At 38.4% G+C, this 21,229-nt stretch overlaps 1 protein-coding gene across 1 annotated transcript; it reads right to left on the bottom strand.

Moving 5' to 3' along the window:
• Window positions 1-8,637: 8,637 nt before the first annotated feature.
• On the bottom strand, window positions 8,638-21,038 carry cav1 (caveolin 1). Its single transcript, XM_026946620.3, has 3 exons — window positions 20,885-21,038; window positions 19,912-20,079; window positions 8,638-11,502 (listed from the first exon to the last, which is right to left on the bottom strand). The coding sequence occupies exons 1-3, from the start codon at window positions 20,915-20,917 to the stop codon at window positions 11,161-11,163; spliced, it is 543 nt and encodes a 180-aa protein (XP_026802421.1). The 5' UTR covers window positions 20,918-21,038; the 3' UTR covers window positions 8,638-11,160.
• Window positions 21,039-21,229: the final 191 nt, after the last annotated feature.

The raw sequence follows: 21,229 nt of genomic DNA, 5'->3' as shown, positions 1-21,229 counted from the left end.
AATTTATTTTGGTTTAATTTAATTTGAACGTATTTATTTCTGTTAAGCTGCTTTGTGACAATGTCCATTGTTAAAAGCACTATACAAATAAAATTGAATTGAAATGAAACAGATTTAAAAATGCTATTACGGTGAAGTTTTCCATAAGGAGATGTTTATTTAACATTTATTAAAGGAATCCCCAGTAAAAGTCAGAGGTAAAGCTGTAAGATTCAGTTTTATGACATCTTCAGGACACAGGAGTTTATGCTTTGTATTTTTTTTTTTTCTGTAACATGATAAGCTGCATCTTTTGTCTTTTTAACTTTAAGAGAGAGAAAAAAGAGAGGCTGGTGAGGGAATGACTGTTTATAGCTGCTATAACGTAAGTGAGAACAGGAAATAACTTGCTTCATGGATGTTCCATAACATTAGATGTAACTATAAACTGATAAAAAATATGAAAAGTCACTCTTTCATTAATAAAAATTGTAATCTTTGGGAAATTACTGTGGTAAAGAGGACACTTCACGACATGCTGTTACAGGAAAAGGAAGAACATAGGCGTGGTAACAGTAACTCCACTTCATCACACCACCCTGTCGTTGATTATTTTTCTCTAACAGCATGCCACGTGCCTTACATATTTGAGGAAACCAAAAATCATGATCACAATTTTTTTTTTTTTAAATTAAGACACTGGGTGTAGTTAATACCTGCCTTGTGTCTGATACAGTCTCCTGCTCGCTATATCTTTAAACAACAGAATGCATTATGCATACTAGCCTACTGCAGTGCATTATGGGAATGCACTAGAGGTTCAACTCTAGTTTCAGCCATGACTACAGAACAGTGCACTATATAGTGAATAGGGTGCTGTTTGAGATTAATTAGGTGATCCCATCTGACATAATATTTGCTTTAGTACTCTACTACAGCATGTTTTAAGGATTTATACATGATTTGGCAACCACGTTTTAACAAAATTAAGGTTCTATGCATCATTTCCAGTCAAGTAGTTATGATATAAATGACTTAACCTGAGACAGGTATGTTTATCTGAAAGAAATATATCTCCCTGCCGAATCTTAAAGCAGCCAGAGGGTTGAACGAGTGATTTCTTTTTTTATTTTGAGATCAATACGTTTTAGTCTTGTTAAATGTTAAGTGCTTAAACATCTACAGCATTGTTTTTTTATTACATGAAAATGAAAATCAGAAATGAATCACTGTGTGCACAAGTACATACTGGCATCTTCATGAAAATGAGCAAAAATTAATATATAAAATTACTAACATGGGAAATTAGTGATATTTTTAAGCCTGTACATCACTATTTCAGGATGTTGTATAGTTTAACTGCAAAACAAACCAAAAGTTAATATTTAGTGATGCCTCCTCTGGAGAGAGAAACACTGCTGAGCCTCTAAGCTCCTTTTAAAGCTCACAAATATCCTCAGATTTGTGCAGGTGGATGTCTATTCGAAATTCAGACCACATACTGTATTCACAAGGGGGTTTCAATCCATTCACTAAAACGGCCTTTGAAAAACTGACTTTGTCATCCAAGTCTTAACCTCCTGGCAGGGTTAAGGTTTTTTTTTTCTAAAATGTTTATATACTTAGCAGAATTCTTGAAACTCTGAACCAGCTGCAAAATGCCAAAGTGATCCACTAACTTATTTTACAATTATTTTAGGGGCTTTCTGATTTCTGTTTTTTTTTTTTTTTCCTTAATGGTATTTCACTGCTCATGTATTTTTATATCCAGTACTTCATTTGGTCAGCCATCTGACTCACTTGTGTTAAAAAGTTTTCGGTTTTCCTAACAGTGTGCAACCACAAAGATATTTCACATGGGTGTAATGTCATATTTATACCCCAGGGGAAGCAGGAAATGGTCAGTCGCAACAATAGTAGCTCCTGGAGACTATGAGAAATGATGACAGTCTTTCAATCTGTCATTTTCCTTCCATTTTTCCTCTAAACCTCATCCACAGATTCCAGCTTGATTAATCTTGCTGAGTCTCTCAAGCAGGTTGTAGGTCTGCCTCTGGGTCTCTGTCCAGTAGGACATGTCTGATACAGTTCCAATCAGGGTTCATCCTCGTGAAGTACCCAAACCACCTAAAATGGCTCCTCTCAATTCAGAGTAGCAGCAGATCTACTCCAATTCTCTCTCAGATTGTCAAGCTCCTCACCCTACTGTATCATGGAGAAAAAATCCAGTAACCCTGCAGAGGAGCCTCATGTCTACAGATGAGGACAGGGATGTAGACTGACTGGTAAACAGAGAACTTTGTCCACAAACGGAGCTCCTGCTTCACCACCAAGGACCAGGGTCTAAATCAACTTGTTTAAATCGAAAGATTCTTTATGGGTGCCAATAATTTTTTAAGCCAAATATGTACGAGTCATGTGTGTTTTCAAGTCATTCTTTTGATTGAGAGATCTACAGATTTGCCTGTAAGTGTAACTTAGTCACAGTAGCTGAGAAATCAGAGCAGGAACAATCACACACACACACACACATTTTATTCGAGCTTCATTACACAGAATTTCATCACAAAAAGTGCAGTTCAGTACATATTTCGGAGGAATTTCCTTTCATTAAGATTTTCCTGCCACCTGTGAAAAGACAGAGACGTTCTTCTGAAAATGTTATTCATCCGTTTCCATTGTGAAATGATTCAGTTTAGTGGAAATAAACACCTGGTGCTGATAGATAGTGAATTAGAGCACACCTTTTTGGGCTATGTGTCAAAATCAACACAGTAGTTTGTCTAGTTGCAGCCACCAGCCTCCATCATGCGATACACACTGCTCCCTGAGGCTGTCTCTCACACTACACACTGTCTTCACAGCACACAAACCTCCATATTAGACCCTCTAATATAAACACGTGACTATAGCCATCTACAGTAGCCATAGTTTCACATGAGATCTCTTTCATGACTTTCACCATACACAAGAAAGTTTCTCAGCGTCGCTTTTTTCCTGTTACACGCCGATGACCAACTTTCCGCCAGGCTCCTGTAACATTTGATATGAAATCAGAGCAACAGCTGTCGTGATGCCCTGAGGGAAAAGGAAACAACAGCTATAAATCAGTGTTTCTCTGACAGACTGGAGAGGTGAGGTCATGGAAATGTGAAATGAAAACAAAGTGGTGGTCTTGCAATACGTCTTTATTCGTATTCAAGCTGAAGATTGAGAAATAAGGGCTACTGTGTGCCAGGACATGTACCCTGAGCCTTACTGCTGATGTATCTGTAACAAAACATGAGCTGACTCCATCATTTATCTTTCTGTTTACTATACGGGTGATTCTATGATGGGGGCGCCATTTGTGTCGTGGATGTATTCCAAATATGTGCGTAAAGTAAAGCTAATAGACATCTCGTTAAAAATTAATTACACCTACAAAACCTAAAACCAGGCAATTTACCCTGAAGTATAAATCTATTATTTTTTCCATTAATGTTTGAATCCATTTATCATGGGAAGAGGCCACACTACACCGCCAGCAGCCAGCAGAGAGCAGCAGAGAGAACTCAGTTACCCAGAATCCTCCAGGCTGATTAACCTGGATTGCCTGCACCTGCCACAAAGGATATTTAAGGCCAGCCTACTTCACTGGTTTTTGTTGCACCTTTGTAGAGAATTGACTGGTATGGTATGTCAGGGCTTTGCCTGAGCTTTGCTTGAACTAAGAAGAAAGATTTAGAAAGAGAAGAAACTGAAAAGGAAATAAAAAAACAAAGAAAGAAAGGATAACTGAGAATTAAAGAGGAGATATAATACAGTAAACAAAAAGATAATGTTATATATATATATATATATGTGTGTGTGTGTGTGTGTGTGTGTATATATTCTGTATATATACATGTAGTACTGTGCAAAAGTTTTAAGCATGAGCAAAGATGCCTTCAAAAAATAATTAAATTAAAAGTTTCTACATATTCAAAAACACTATAAAGAGCAGTAAACAGTAATAAATGAAGCAAAGTCAATATTTAATGTGACGATCCTTCGCTTTTAAAAATAAAGCAGTATCTGAGGTGCAGTGTGTGCAGTTTTATAAGGAAATGAGCTGGAAGTGTTACTGAGCATCTTGCAGAAGCAGCCACAGTTCTTCTGGAGACTTTGACTGTCGACTCGCTTCTTATTTCTGCAGCGAAACCCAGCAGCCTTCATTATGTTTTTATCTGAAAAGTGTCTCTTATGGAATCTGCTGCTTTCTTTACTGACATACAAACATTTTTCTGTAACATTTCATTTTGTGCTGGAAAACTAATGTTTGGAATCTAAAATGTTTTTGTACTGAATCAATAATGTAGAAGTCAGAAAATACAAATCTATTACAAAGATTGTGCTGAAAAATAAAAATAGTGTGCCTAAGACTTTTGCACAGTGCTGTATACATGAAAATGACCCTCCCTGAAGAGTTCCAAGTCTCAGAAGCCTAGTCCTCTTTTGATATTTTATTTTTCCCAGGATAATTTAGGAAGATTGCTTTGTTTGAGTATGCCATTTTGGCATCTCCTTTGTTTTTTCTCGCTGTTTCCCTCTAGAGAGCACAGAGATCAATGCTTCAAGACTTGCTTGGAGCTGCCTAGTCAAAGTGCACTAATCACACACACACACTCAACCTTCCTGCAACCTTATTATTCACTTCTATAAACCCTGTTTGCCCGTTCTCTCATTAACAAGCAGGGGTTTTTCCTCTGAGATTGGGTCCACAATTAACCGTCCCGTTACAATCATCTCACGTGTGAAACATCCTTTTCCACGAGTCATCCATTATCAGTTAGAATGCTTAAAATGAACATTTTAATTCACTGAGTATATCTGGAATATTTCACAAGTCACATGTTTAACAGGAAGTTGAAATTTCCTGAAGATCATATGAAGAAGAAATTCTTTTTTTCTTTATTTTCATGCAGTTAGCATGGATTCTAATTAACCACATTTTGTGTGTTTGCTAATTCTATAAATAATAAAAAAAAAAACTCAACCATATTACTTTCAACCCTGTTACTCAGTTAAGAGTAAAATGCAGCAAAGAATTCTTGTAATAATTGATTACAAAAGTTATATGGCAAACAATTGTGGAATCATCCATAGACCAAGGACCTTATTGGAGAACGGGAACCATTAGCATTAACATTGATCAGCAAAATATTCAGTTAAATGCTGACCAGTTAGATCTATATTTATATGTGAGACGCGTGATATTAAAAGCTACGGCTATTACAGAATAACAAACTTAGATTTCAATTAGTATTTATTGATAATACATCTTGCAAATGTTATAGCTATATTTGTAACCAAACTCACAAGTAATGCACAGAAATGTCGCCTGTCTGTCATGAGAAAGCCCCGCCCACACAGACCATCCCTTGACTAAAAGACTTAGTCATCACTGCAGAACCAAATGTCCAGGGGGTGGAGCTGGACCTGATTCGAGTCTTTCTATAACTCCTAACCCCTGTATGCTGTACACCACAGAACAACACATTTAACACATTTATCCAGCCTGAAACACACAGAGTTGTGTCGACCCCCATGGACTTTTGGCTTGACTCCACCGAGATAGGAGGAGCTAGATCAGGTCCGACCCCACCTCCTGGACTTTTTGCTCTGCAGTGAGGGTACCTGAACTAAACCCATCTATAGCAAAAAGATTAAGATTAACATTTATCAGTAACTATTATTGTTATTGTTGTTGTTGTTGTTTTGCAATCATGAGTTAAATGCAAAATGAAATGAAATAAAATGCCCCATGGGTGTCGCTGTCATCTCTGGAAGAAGTGTAAACCACACCAGCAGGGGGTGCCATTACATAACGCAAAACTAAAATGTGCAACTAATAGTTCATGACTAGGAATAAGTAGTTCTGGTGCTAATTACTCATCTTATAACATTTTAGTGCTTAATGACTACCTTTGCAATCTACAACAACAACAACAACAAGTGAACAACACTGTATTAACAAGCAATCACCAAGACTATGCTAACTGCTAGCTGCGTGAACAAGAAGTGTATTGTTGGTGTGCTTTTAAAAAATAATAATATAATTAAAATAACATTTCCATATTTTTAAACCAGTGTTAACACTTTATACGTACCTTAATACATACTAAATGTACTATGTTTGGCATAACGTATGACAACTTTAGTGTATTTAAACTACAAATAAGAATTATTTTTGAAAAATTATGTTTTGAATGTAACTGTAAGTGTACCGCTGATGTACTAAAACCAATGACATTTTAAAAACGTTGTCTTTTTAAATACACTTAAGCGGATATGATGATTAAATATTAAATATACTTTTGTTTATGTATGCTTCAGTATGTAAAAACTAAAATACAGTTATTCCTGTGTGTAGTATTCCTTACAGCATATTTAAATATAAACGTATTCTGAAAAATAAAGTAAAGTACTGTATATTTTAGCTGTCTGTCCAGAAAGTTTAGGAAATAAAGGACATACTTTTAATATTCTTTATGTCCTTGAAGTATACTATTTGAAGTATCTCTTGTATATATTTTAACTAATACTTGCATATTTTTATATTTATATATCTATTATAGATTTTCTGTTATAACCTAGCGTAATTATTATCTGCTCAATAAGCTACTGTACATATTAACCACCCATAGCCTTGATTTTTGTTTATTTACTGTATATATTACATTTACTGCATTTCATTGCTGAGTACCTGTACTGTGCAATGATAATAAAGATCCATCCATCCATCCATCCATCTATCTATCAAGGGCAGTCATTAGTTTAACCTAGCATGGATTTCTCGCTAATCTTTTTTTTTTCCCCAGCAGGAAGATGCTTTAACCAGTTCAAAGTAATTGAAGAGAGAATTTGCGCCCTACACTAACATGCTGCGTTTCTGTGACTCTAATTAATTCAGTTGGAAAGTATGCCCTTTAAGTTCCAGCGAATACAACCTCCATGTTCAGCAGTGAGACTTATTAGCCTTCCTCTTAGCACGCGAGTCTTGCATGGCTTATTACATCTGACCTTAAAAGTTTATAACTGTAGCGCTATGGTATGACTCAAAAAATCCACTCCCATCGCCATCTTAAATAGTATTAATGACCTTGGCTTTGACTTTGCTGAGGTGGGCTGCGAAAGCTCCCTTTTTTGGAATCTAGGGAATGAATAAACAGCAGGGCTAATGAGTGAGGACTGGATTTGAAGTGAGCCTGGGTTTAGCTGTTTATTTCGCTCAAACTCTCCGCTCTTTAAACACTGCCTAGCTGATGTTTAAAAACCTGGCATGACTCAAAAGGCCCGTGCCATTTTCCTGGGTGAGTTCCTCGGAGATCAGACACTGGGCTTCCTCATGAGAGCTGAACTTAAATCTCATCATGTAAAGTTATGAAGCATTAATACAAATCAGATAAGGAGTATATATTTAGTGTGAGACCTCAACTGGGCACTTTAAACTCAACATAGTTTTTATATGCCCTAGTTTTAGGCTATATTGCTATTTTATTCTAAGTATATACAGTCTGTGTGTAGGATCATGTTAAGTGTTAGAGAATTTAACTTTTATTCAAAGTGTGCTGCAGCATGCATGAGAAAGTGCTAAGTACTGATCTAAGCATTTTATTGTACAAAAATCTACATAAACGAGAAGTCCACCCTTTGCTTATTCATCATTATAATTAACATTTGATCTTCAACAGCATCCAAGATTTATTTTATAATGAAATTCACTTGTTTTCACTTACCAGTTTCCTACATTACCCACAATGCTATTGGACTACCTGCTGCTAGTGGTGTTGTGGGATTTATCCCTCACGTCATGTCGACTTAAAGAGAGCGATGCAGCAGTGCTTTAGTCCTTTAATCTGTCCAGCTCTCTCACCTCCCCGTCTGTACACTCTGCTGAAACAGATGCCCAACTTTCATGCTAATACCACCATCAACACCATCACCCTCATCATCTCCTAGATCACTAACTAGCCGAGCCGAGTCTCTGGTGTAACGTCTGCATAACTCTACAGGTGCATTGCATTCTGGGACTCCAATGTCTCCATTACTACTACACTGGATTTCTCATTAATATTACATAGAATCAGGGGTGGATTTAGTGATTTTTGGGCCCTAGGCAAAAATAAAGGACATGGCACTTTATTCAGTGTTTTAACACCGATGTTCACATTTACAACATACTTTATTTAGAATAATTAAAAATATATAATTTTTTTTTAGGGGGCTCTTGGTTTCTGGGGGTCCACGGCAGTTGCCTGTGTTTGCCTAGTGCTAAGTCCGCCCCTGTGTTGAATATGACGTCACAGGAAAATAGTGATTGAGAAACGAAGCTCTTGCAGGTTTATTTTTAGGAGCTAACAGTGAAACCTGACTGCTATCCCTTACGTTTGAGATCCTTTATATTTGTTCTCCTATTCAGCTTTATTGTAACTATGCTAGCAGTTACAATGTCCCTACATACATACATAAGTCTAGCTTCTGACAGATATAAAAGAAAATACAGCGTAAAGTAACAAATTAGCATTAGAACCACTAAAGACATCACGAATATGTCTATATAAACATATTTATATGTATTCAGTGGGGAGTTTTCCTGTAATAGTGTTAAATGACAGACAACAGAATATAACATGGTTTCATTTGATTGTTTTTTTAATGTGCACGGCGTGATGTTTACAGTAAAAAGCAGGGAAGGAATGTAAAAAAATACAGCTCTCGCATGGCAAGAGGCTCATTTCATCACACATTTTCCCATCCTCAGAGACAGCAGGTAGACAGCAAGGCGACCGAGTCGAAAAAAAAACAAAAAACAAAGTGAGCACAATGGCAGTAGAAAAGAGATTACGCGCCCCGGTTTCATCAGGAGTCCAAGGGGCTGAAAGATTTCAGCTTGTTGCCAGTCTTTGCCAGTGTGTGAGTCCGACAGTGAACAAATCGAAAAGCAACAAGGATCGATATCTTAAATTTTTTCCAAGCACTTTTTTTTTTTTTTTGCAGAAACAAATACAGACATACAAACTGTGTCATGATGCAATGCACCAGAGCCGATCGATAAAGTGTTATGAACAAGAGTAAGGATTGGAAAAAAAAATGACAAAATAAAAAAGTACTTCATGTTCATATAGTGGATGTTTGCTAAAGCAGTGCCTTCATGCTAAAAGCTCAGCCTTCACTGATGCTCAAAGGCTTCTTAGGTTTTAGTTAAGCGTAGAAGCTGTCATTCTGTAATGTCACTCAAAAAAAAAAAAAAAAAAGCTGGTTAAAGGATTGGGCGTGTTGCAAAAGCAGGTACAGTCTCTCGTGTTAGCTTATGCTGACCGTTTCACTGAAGTCAGCTCGTTTCGCCTTGTGTTTGGACCGCGGTACAGCAATGGCAGCATGCAGTGTCATGGGCAGTCTCAAAAATCAGCAGGAACACGCCCACTTTATCATTTTATTACAAAAAAATTAACAAAATTCCCAACAAAATGAACAATAAGTGTACGGAGCCCTGGAGAGGCCACGAAAAAAAAATACTAACTAGATTATTTTAAAACTCTTGCACATAAATTGTATGCACATGTAAAAAAAAAAAAAAAAAGAATAGTAATAGTAATAGTAATGTAACTGTAAGATATCCACAAGGTCTCAATTTCCTGTACATTATTTTTAGACCCTGGCGTTGATTTTGTTTATGCTGTTTAAATTGGTGTCTTAATATATCTGATGTCCTCATTATTGTCGATCTTTGTTTAATAAGGTAAAAAAATAAGAGTTAAGAGATATAGATTTACTTTATTCACACTCTTACTTTGCAAATGAATAAAATTGTGCCTACATTTTAGTTCATTTGTGCTAAAACATACTGAGAGCACCTGAAATGTCATAGTTTTGTTAGGAAGAAAAACAGAAATGAAGTAAAATGTGGACAAAATGTAATTAATCTGAGAGCTAGAAATACAAAAACTGAGAGAGTGAATAAAGTTGTGCAAGCGTTACGATCTCATGAGCTCGATTTAATATCTCATGGCCACGTTAAACTAAATCGTGTGCATGAAATGGGACGTTCTTCAGCACTTAATGTGGAAAAACCTTCTCATTGCGTAATTACGAAAGCAAGCACCAAGTAACACCAAATCTTTATATCTATACTGAGTTTATAAGACTCTATATGAGTCTTTTAATCATAGACAGGAGATATAATGGATGTTTTAACACATTACACCATGTTAAGCTGTTTATTATAAGAAGTTTATAATGGGGGAAAAGGTTCACGCGAAACTCTGCGCTTTATATTTAGTTTATGGAATCATACTTTTGATAGTAGACAGTTATGATATCACGAAGAAATTTGATGTCAAATATGATGTTAAAAGAAATTTGGTGTTTCTACATCTTCATTTTAACACATCATTTTAAGCTTCGTTTCCTTATAAAGCTGTTCCCTCACCGTGGGTGTCTTTAAAGCTTAAATGCTTAAGATGAAAATATTTGAGTTATTTTTAGATTACAGTTTTGTCCTTTAGGCACTGGAGAGTGTTTATGACCAGGTAAGTGTGTGAGATTTTGTTTTTTTTTCCGGTAACTTAAACTACGTTAAGCTTTTTCACGTTAAGTGTTTTAAGATGTCTCTACAAAATATCTCTTTTCCTGGCCCGGGCTCTGGGTTAGTGACTCTCCACACTGAAAAAGAAACTTTCTACACTTTAGGGAAGAATAAAAAAAAGAGTAAGATGTTAAAAGTTTAGTTAAGACTGAAAAAACTGGGGGGTAATGATGGATGAAATAAATGTGGATTCAAGCATGAATGAAGAGGGACAAACAAAAGCTACAGATTCACAGCCTTGTCCCAGGAAGCGGAATAAAACGCAAGGCTGATCTGCTGCTTGTTTAGTGATAAACGCTAACAAATTATAAAAAATAATAAAATCCCTAATAATATTTCATAGATCCGTAGAGAAGCCCAGACTGGAGGGAGACGAATCATAAATCTGAGACTCAAAAGCCTCTGTATTCTTTTCACGTCAACCTCTTCAACATGAAGGGCATTTTTTTTTCTTTTTTTTTTCTAGCTTTCTCTCTCCTTTTTTATCTTTATTCCCCTCCTTCTGAGACTCCACCCACTCCACAGAACCCCACCCACCCCCGGCCTTATTTCTTCCTTCACTTTCTGCGCTCCTACACCACCTTCGTGCTGGTGACACGGACGTTGCTGAAGCACTTCCCCATGGCTTCGAACAGCGGGTCGCAGAAGGTGTGCACGCAGATGGAGTAGACCTGGCTGACGCAGTGGATCTCGATCAGGTAGCTCTTCACGCACGGCACCACAGCCCAGATGTGCAGGAAGGACAGGATGGCGAAGAAGATGCCCCAGATCAGCGCCAGCGGGATGCCCACCAGCGCCGTCAGCAGCCGGTAGAACCAGTACTTGCTGACCGTGAACGTGGTGAAGCTGGCTTTCCACACACCATCAAAGCTGTAGGTGCCTGCAGGCTCAGCGATCACGTCCTCAAAGTCCACCTGCACGGAGACCAGGATTCCGGTTACGTTCAGGAATAAACCATAAAATTCCATACACAATGAAGAAAACACTCAGTGTTGCTATAGCAACACATCCAAAAGTGTGTTATTCCTCTTATACCAATATATAGCAATTCACCAAAAATAACCATTTGTTTATTCATGAAAGACCAAGCCATACTTTTTATCCATTTATATTTATATTTTTATCCATTTGTAGCTACAGTTAACATTGTGGCTCATCCATGAACCATGTTCCTGTTTTCGCTTACATTATAGCAGCTATAAACAGTTGTTCCCTCTCCAGCCTCCCTTTTTTCTTTCTTTCTATGTTACCGAGAAACCGCAACACGTAAACAGAGTTACAGCTTTACCTCTGACTGTTACAAAGCACTGACACTGGAGACTCCTTCCATAAATGTTAACATAAACATATCCTTACAGAAAACATCACCATATCAACGATTAAATCTGTTTATGTGGAGTCCTTGTTAATGAGCTGTTACTATAGAAACGATAACGTATTAGGACGAGCGCATTAATATAAACCTGCGATTTGCTTTACAGAGCTGCTGTTATAGAAAATTAATCAACACCTTACACCTTACTGTAAGTGCAGCTAAGAAACAAAGAAATGAAATGAAATGAAATGAAGAAATGAAATTAACCAAAAGAAGGTTCTGGGTGACTTTTTCATGAAGTGTTACAGTAGCAATATTTACGGTGTAGATCCAGCGTAAAACTACAGACGCCAAAACTGCCATCTGTTAGAGTTAAGAGTTAATCTAAAGAGACAGTTTCCTAAAAATACCGTAAAGTTGAGATCGTCTTCTCTGGTAGTAGAGAGTGTTCAGTGTGACGCTCGCACCACCACTTCATTTTAAAAGTTCTACTGTATATATTTAATGATATTTAATATTTGATAAACTCAGCGTAGATCTGTAAAGAAATAGTTTACTGGTAGTGGTACTCGTAGCTCTAGAGATTTTCGGTGTGGAAATGAATTCTATCCTGCGTGTTATGATTTAATGCGAAGGTTAAAGTTCACGGATGAACTTCCTCGAGGCTGTTAAACACGTTAAGAGTTCACCGATACTACAATGTTTCATTGTTGTTGATTTTGAAATATTAAAATGTTAAACAATTAACTGTTTAAACTTTAGGCTAAATGGTTATAATGTTTAAAATGTTAAATGGTTAAAACATGTAATTAGTTATGGGGGAAATGTTATGCTAGCCGGTCGGGTTCCAGGTGGTTGCTAGGGTGTTGCTAGGCAATTGCTATTGTATTCCAAGCAGTTGGAAAGGTGTCACATAGTTGCTAAATGACTGTTACTGGGGTTGTTATGCTGTTGCTACCTGATTGCTATGGTATCCAGACTTGTTGCTAGGGTGTTATTAGGTTGTTGCTATGATATTCCAGTTGGTTGCTTGGGTGTTACTAGGTGGTGGCTGTGGTATCGCAAGTGGTGGCTAGAGTGTTGTTAGGTGGATACTGTGGTATCCAGAGTGGTTACTAGGGTGTTACCAGGTTGTTGCTATGGTACCCTGAGTGGTTGCTAGGATGTTATTTTTTTGGTTGTTATAGGGTTGCTAGGTGGTTGCTATGGGGTTGCTAATTCATTGCTAGGGTGTTGCTAGGTGGGTACTATGGTATTCAAAATGGTTGCTAGGGTGTTACTAGGTGGTTGCTATGGTATCCTGAGTGGTTTCTTTGGTGTTACTATGTGGTTGCTATGGTATTCCAAGTTGTTGCTAGGTGGTGCGTATGGTATCGCAAGTGGTCACTAGGGTGTTGCTAGATGGGTACTATGGTATACAGAATGGTTGCTAGGGTGTTACTAGGTGGTTGCTATGGAATCTCAGCTGGTTGCTAGCATGTTAATTTGTTGCTGTTGTGTTCCAAGGGGTTGCTAGGGTGTTAGTGGGTGGAGCATGGCCTAGAATCGTCTGAAGGAAGGACCAATGAACCACTGAACCGTTTCCCATGTATTCCTATAGGCACAAAAAAAACAAACGAACAAAAAAACACATATTTTGGAGCATTGTTACATGGCAACCGTAATTCTAATCTTTCCCAAAAGCACAAGTACACTATTCCTGTGTAGAATCTATAATTGTGCCAACATTTTGGGAGATAAGAAGAAGAAGAAGAAGGAATAGGAGAAGAACAGGTAACTGGTGAAACTGTAAACTGTGACGCTGATACTGTGATATGAATTTTTTGTTCAGCTGATGTCGTATCCATGCAGACATTTTTCTAAACTATAAAACCTGCTGTTAAAATACATTAGCACTCCATAAAAACACCAGTTAAAATTCTTATTGTTTGATCGAGCCTGTGTAAAATACAACACGGTGAGTGCGCATGGAACAAAAAAAAAAAACAAAACGATACACTGTTATCAATTTTACACCATGGTACGGGGTATTTCCAGTACACCTCCTACATCTACTCCACATTCCTCAGAGACAGCTCCATTACACAAAGCAGTGGTCTCGTGTGATTATTAAACCCTCAGTCACGCAAAGGGCGCTATCCATCACGCTGCTCTTCGTAAATCACGCCCAAAGTTCAACCAAGAGCTAGCGGTTACCGTAGAAAACGTGTAGCGCTAAATCAAACACCTTGAAAATCGTCTGTAGATCTATGCACCTGCTTCTACTCTGCATATGTGGCAGCGTGTGTTAGGAAATGAAACACACACTCATTCAGAAGTGACCTGAATTACTGTTTATACCGCAGCGCTGTTGAGTTCGGGATTCTGATTGGTCAGAAGGTGTTGGGCTTGTAAGAATACGTTACTGTTTCTATAGCAACAGCTCATTCGCAGGGACTTGTACGGCGGACGCTCCGTATAGTCTAAAGCCTAATACCAAAACGTGTTATTTACTTGGTGGAGGCGTTTGTTTAGCATTTATGGAAGGAGTCTCCAGTGTCAGTGCTTTAACAGTTTTCCGACCTCTTCAGGATGAAGGAGTTTTTACGTTTTCTGGTTTCTCAGTAACATGACAAGTTACGTATTTGTCGTATTAAATTCGACATTAGAGGAGTAAAACGCTTCAGGATGTGCTATTATGGGAAAATAATCAACTTTAGGGTTGATTTAAAAAAGGTAAAAGAATTTTTTTTTAGAAATTTCTTCTTCCATCTGGTGTGTGTTTAACCAATGTCTGGGAAATGGACCTTTTCTATCCATGTTTAGAGTAAAAATAAACTCCCCAAAACACCCAAAATGAAAGATTATAACATGTGAAATCCGCTGAAACCACTGTGGCTGGACTCCAGTCTCCGTACAGCAGAGCAATTCAATCTGCATTCAAACATCTGCTCGCTCATTCATCAATCGAACTGACTGCATGCAGGTCCAAAACTACGAGTATCGACAAAACTGGAATGAATGAGCAGTAAAGACTCTCTATACACTCTTCTATAGATACATAATTATTCTTCTGGACAATATTTTCCTCCAATACAATGACTGTAACAAGACTCCTGATCATAACAGCTGCACTCTGAAACATTTGGATTCATGATTGAAAACAGAAATTATTTTGTATTTTGCATCAAAATCTTACTAAAAAAGTGAAAGTATGAAAGTGAGTGGATACGACAATATTGTGAACGTTAAAAATTGGCCACACGTAAGTAAAGTAAATTATTTTAACAGAAATTAGACATTAAGATGTTTTTTTTTCAGCATGACATCACACTTTTTACAAATTCATCACAATTTGGAAAATTTTCTTACCAACTTCATTCATATGACATCGAACAAAATCCGACCATGTTGCTGCTTTTTGTTTATATTTTGTTGGTCCTTTTTTATTCTATAGTTATTCACAGTGTTTTATTCCTCTAATACCACAGCAGTTTACCAGAGATTACATTTTATGCATTTATTAGACAACAACACATATTACTTTTTATCTATTTATAGTTACAATGTTGTGGAATGTCAGCAAACCAAGTTTCTGTTATTGCTCATCACTTTTTTTCTCTCTCTTGAAGTTAATAAGACAAACAAATGCAGTTTATCATGTTACCAAGAAACCACAACAAGTGTAAACTCCTCTGTTCTGAAGATGTCAGAAAACTTACAGCTTTACCTCTAACTGGTACGAAGCACTGACACTGGAGACTCCTTCCTTTCTGGAGACTTGCACTGGAGACTCCTTCACTATATCAATGATTACACATGTTTTTTAATCCGTTTATTCAGGGCATCTGTCACACTCGCAAGAAAACTAATCAACAGCTTCTGACCAATCAGAATTCAGAATTCATTAGCTTATGGTGTAAATATAGTTAATAAATTATAAAAGACTAAATGACTTTGTAACAAGTCACCCACTTTAAAAAGAATTATTAAGTACTAATTTTTTTTTAATTTGAATTCTACTCAGCTATACTGGAACTTGAGTACAGTTAGTGTGTACAGTTAGTTCAGTGCTTGATGGATGATAGAACGATGATGAATCTCAGCTCTCTGAGTTATTTAAGGAAAACTCTTATTCTTCTGAGCAACAGCCCTTTTTTTTCTCAAATGTCTTATTTCACCCAGCGTAGCCAAATGCAGCATTTTAGCATCATGACAGCACTGTTTTGAAAAACGTCAGAGATGTGATTTAAAACTCGGCGTTAACCAAAGAAAGTATTGTTGCAGATCACTCTCACATTAGTCAGCTGGATCCCCTTAGCGTCTTTGATGCATGGAGGACGTGATGAAGTGTGTCAGAGCAGTTGATAAGTGGGAAGTAAGAGCCTCGGTCCTCCCTCCCTGGCCTCGCTAAACACAGTGCACTAGATGGAGTCTCTGGAGGAATCGGGCTCCAGTGTGCTATTAAAAGAATGCTTTTTTTATGAGGGGAAAAAAATGTTCAGTTCCAAGGGAAAGCTGCTTTTGCGTTTTTGGAGGAACTCTGATGTGGATCATGGATTCGGCTCGAGCACCACAGGGCTGAGTGCCAGCTCCCTGCCTGGAGGAACACCCTACGTCTGTGTGTGTGTGTGTGTGTGTGTGTGTGTGTGTGTGAGAGAGGATGATGGAAATGTAGATGGGAATTCCCTGCTTTCATCCCATACGCAAGACCACAGAATAATACGCCTACTTTTGTGTCTCCTGTCACAAGGCCAGGGAGAAATGGAAACGCAAAAATAAAAAAATAAATAAAAGCGTCTAGAGCTTGTCTTGTGGATCCAATTTGTGGACAAATCATAAGCGCTTTTGTATTCCGGATATCTTTGGGGGGAGAGTGACTCACGCTCATGCATCTCTCATTTAATAGCTGCTTTTTATCCTTTTTTTTCATTTTGAGGAGAAAGAAATCTCCTCTGTACTCAGTATGACACTTAACATTGACACGCAGCATGCCCTCTCTCTCTCTCTCTCTCTCTCTCTCTCTCTCTCGGCATGACTCCACACCCTGGAAAAATTTGTGCTAAGAATGTTAGGAGTGAAAAACCTTTCTCAAAAACAGGAAGCATGAAATATTTCCTCTGTTCCAGCTGAGACCTGAAGCCATTGATTGCTCTGCTCCGTTTGTGACAGCTCGTCTCTGTACGTGGGAGTCGCCGCAAAACCACGATGGCATTTCTGCAAAGGAACATTTTGACACGGTCTTGTGTTTCACAGCTTCGTGCCACGACTCAAACCATTTCAGTGCTAATTGTTCCAGCGACAGTGTGACAGCCGCTGGCCAGGGCTGGACTTGACTTCTGCTTTCTGTGTTAAATTAACGCCGAACTTATTTGAGTCGAGCTTGATACAAATTTAATTCAGCGTTCTCATGACAATACCAAAAATACTTAAAGGAAAGCATTCAGCTGCTTAATGTTACATCATCTGGATGAAAATGAGAGTTTCTGTTTCTAAATGAAAACCTGTTTTGACTCCACTAACATTTTGGAAACAAACTTCTCACCACTTCTCCATTTTTTCTCTCTTGGCTTTTACATAACGGTCTTTTTTTTCCCTCTGGCTTTTTTTTTCGGCACCCTGCCTTCTCACTGCTAAGATTAGTCTCTCTCTCTCTCTCTCTCTTTCTCTCTATCTCTCTCTCTCTCTCTCTCTCTGGCCAAGAATTATCCACCACTGGATTCTCCCTATATGGTATTTTTAAAAAGCATCACGCAACATGGCCATGTCTCAATCCATCATGACCTGCTTTTTGTGCATTTATGATGCTGCCTGTATACACAGCAGGGATGAAACCCAATCTACGGTATACGGAATGAACAGATACTGTGTCTAAAAGAATAGAAATACGATATGAATATGAGGCACACTATTCATTCTTTTTTTTTTTTTTTACTAGAAAGCTTGTCAGAAAGGTTCACGTCACATCCGTTTGAGAATAGAGGCGTGAGTCGGGACTGGGGTCACGTGGGACGCAGCTAAAAAAAAAAAAATTAAACGTGAATGTTCGGTGCTGTGTGATGCATTTACACCATTCATTCGTTCATCCTTAGTAAGTGCCTGGTCAGGGTCATGTGGTCTAAATTAGGATAAGCATTTTGGGAAACAGAACCAACTAAGTTTATTAGAAAATATCGCAGGCAAGGACAAACTTTTCTACATCTGGGGTTTATCCAGCGTTTTCCAATGGGTTTTTTTTTGTTCAAATTGAGACATTTTTTGAAAGAAAAGAAAAAACTTTATGGATTAGGCCACACCCACTTTGGGTTTAAATCCAAATACAGATATTTGGAGCACTAACCAGGCACAGATACAGATAAAGGTAGTGGCAAACATACTGGATGTGAAAATATCACATAGCTCACACAGGGGCGTGTCAGCTGTCAGCTATGTTGCCCTCCTAACTGGTGCAACAATCGGAAAAAAACAACTATTGTATATTTAATTCTTTGTGATCAATTATTCACCAAATTTTGAGGAGTTAATATTAATATTACTCAACAGTAACTCACAATTTGCTCACTTATACTAGACAGTTACTTAAAATATGAACAGGGCAACACATAATGCTCAAAATGGCAGCTGTATATGACGTAAGACCCGCCCCTTAGTGAAAACAGAGCCAATCATTTTTTTGGTTAAGATGTTAAGCATAAACACTTCCACTGAAGCATGAATAAATAGAATGCTTTGCTTTGTTAAATTTGCTTTGCGTTACTGGAGTCAGGGAGTCACTCGTTATACACGCAAATTTTACGATGTGACTAAAACGTTATCTTACGTATCTGTTTCTGCTACACAGGTGTCTGGTCTGTGACTGGAAATTACTGACCGGGAGTGACGCCAAGGTGGCTGCCGAGTGGACCGACTTTACCAGTAATGCAGGTCGTTCTCCAAAATCTCTTACGTTAAAAACTTGCATGTAGGATAACGTTAAAAAAAAACAAATAAACGACTGTAAACAACTAAATTGTGCTGCTCAGATAATTATCTGCTGGAGATATAGACAGCGCCTCCTGGTGGTCATGCTAGGTCACAGGCTAGCTAAACACTGCTAGTCGTAAAAAAAAAAAAAAAAAGCCAATACAGATGTGTGTATTCACATCATTACAGTAAGAAAGGAAATGTTTAGATTTTTATGCTTGTAACCTCACACACTGATCTGAATCATTGAAAGTTATATTTGGCAATGACAGAATGACAGAACACATCAGTATTTTGGAAAATAAAACAAAAAAAGGGTATTATTATTATTATTATTATTATTATTAAAAGGGCCCTAAAAAAAGTGAAATGCAACATTGTTATTTCTAATTATCATATTAAGTTTAGCCTTACCATTAAAACGTTACTTATTTATGTTAATAATTCCGAAATGTCAACTGAAGGAGATTTCAGTGGCAGAAAAAGCACTTGGTATTGGCTTGTCAAACCCAAACCACACCTCTCAAAATCATTCCAACAATGATGGTGCAAGGCTGCGTCCCAAACCACACAGGCTTCTGAAATAGTATCTCAGTGACACGTTATCATTACTACAGATAAAGTGTCATTTGGCACTACTCTGTAGCCTGCAGTGGTATGGTACAGGATTCAGGCTTTGGTGATTGACTGAAGTCACTGAAGTGTCACTGGGATGTTAAGCCTGCACGAGCTCAAGCCGAAAGTGACACAAAAATGAAATGCATGTCAGATGTGTTTAAAACTCACTGGATGGATGATGAGTTCCTCAGGACACTGCTGCTTGTGTCACTGCTCTGGTTTTTATCCGCTCAGGACTGCTTCTAGTGGAAACTGTGACCAGCCTGAGACACGTCTTCTACACTTTCTACCTTGCAAACATCCTCGTCGATTTTTAAACATGTCTCGATATAGTTTCAGAGTACAATTCAAACCATAAGCTATACTATATAAGGATTCTTACTACATCTAAGTGTCTGTGCACTTGCTTGTAGAAAGTGAGGGTTAAAAAAATTAAAATATGTCTCACCTTAACTACATGATCGTTTAAATGCTTTGGGTCCCGGTTGACCAGGTCTATCTCCTTGGTGTGCACGTCATGCAAGGTCTTCTCGTGGATGCTGTCGCTGTCCATGTCTTTGTTGTTTGGCTTGTATATGTTCCCCTGTTTCCTGATGAACGGTGAGTGAATGTATTCCTACACGGGTGCCAAGGAAACAGCACAAATCAGAATGAGGGAAAAAGTGCAAATGGGGTTGGAAGAGCAAGCAGGGAGCACCTCAGCGCATTCCCCTGGCATGGGATGGTTTTAAATGAGGGGAGAAGTACAGCACCACACCCCTCTCTCTCTCTCTCTCTCTCTCTCTCTCTCATTCACTCCCTCTCTCTTTCTCCTGTAAAAACTGTAGTTCTACCACAAGGGGTCATCACCAAACCCCGTGCGCGCGCGCACCGCTCCCACAAGCATCTACAAATAACTTACTGTAACCCTGGTGCAGGTTTTTTTTATTATTATTATTTGTTTGTTTTATTTCATACGAATTAAAATGTTATGGAATAACTCTAACATGTAATGACTAACAGTGAAACACGGTCGCACGCGGACTCAGTATGGATGATCCGCAGGAACTTTGCGCACGAGCCGGCGCCCGAAAATTACAAATATGATAAATATGGATGACATGAAAAAGATATTTTGACCAAATTAATGGTGTAAGCTGCTGGTGAATCCTTTAATCTGTAGCTAGTATGAGGAGAGAGAGAGAGAGGCACTAAAAAAAAAAAAAAAGTTTGGCAGAGTTGATAACCCTGTGCCAAAAGCGATAACGCACGAAAAACTGGCAGAACTCGCGCGCGCGCGGAAAACGTGCCAACACCGGAGCCAGGTGTGAATCCGCCGCGTTTCCACCATGCAGGCAAATGCAGCGTCAGGACCTCCACCTAAAACACCCAGGTCTAAGGAAATAATCTCCCTCACCGCGCCTTCAAAGTCGCAGCCTTACCTCGGTTTCTCCGTCTTTAGGACCGCCGGTCATGCTGCCGCGCGCGCGCTGCACTGTGCACAGGAGTGTGTGTGTTTGTGTGTGTGTGTGTGTGTGCGCGCTCGGGCGTGTGTGTGTGCGTGTGTCAGAGTGAGAGATACAGTGACTTTACAGATGAAGCGCTGTGGGAGGCGACGGCACGGTGCTCACACCACACACACACACACACACACACCGACACTGACGGTACTTAAAAAAAAAAACATCCTGAACTTCACACAAGTCCAAAACGACACCCTAAAAACCTCATTTAACCCTTTAGGTGTTCATTTAGACTTTCTTTAATTAACACAACAGAGTTAATTA

Source organism: Pangasianodon hypophthalmus, chromosome 7 (genome assembly GCF_027358585.1).
Source record: "Pangasianodon hypophthalmus isolate fPanHyp1 chromosome 7, fPanHyp1.pri, whole genome shotgun sequence".
Classification (NCBI taxonomy): Eukaryota; Metazoa; Chordata; class Actinopteri; order Siluriformes; family Pangasiidae; genus Pangasianodon; species Pangasianodon hypophthalmus.
This window is presented reverse-complemented; position numbering and strand designations above follow the sequence as displayed.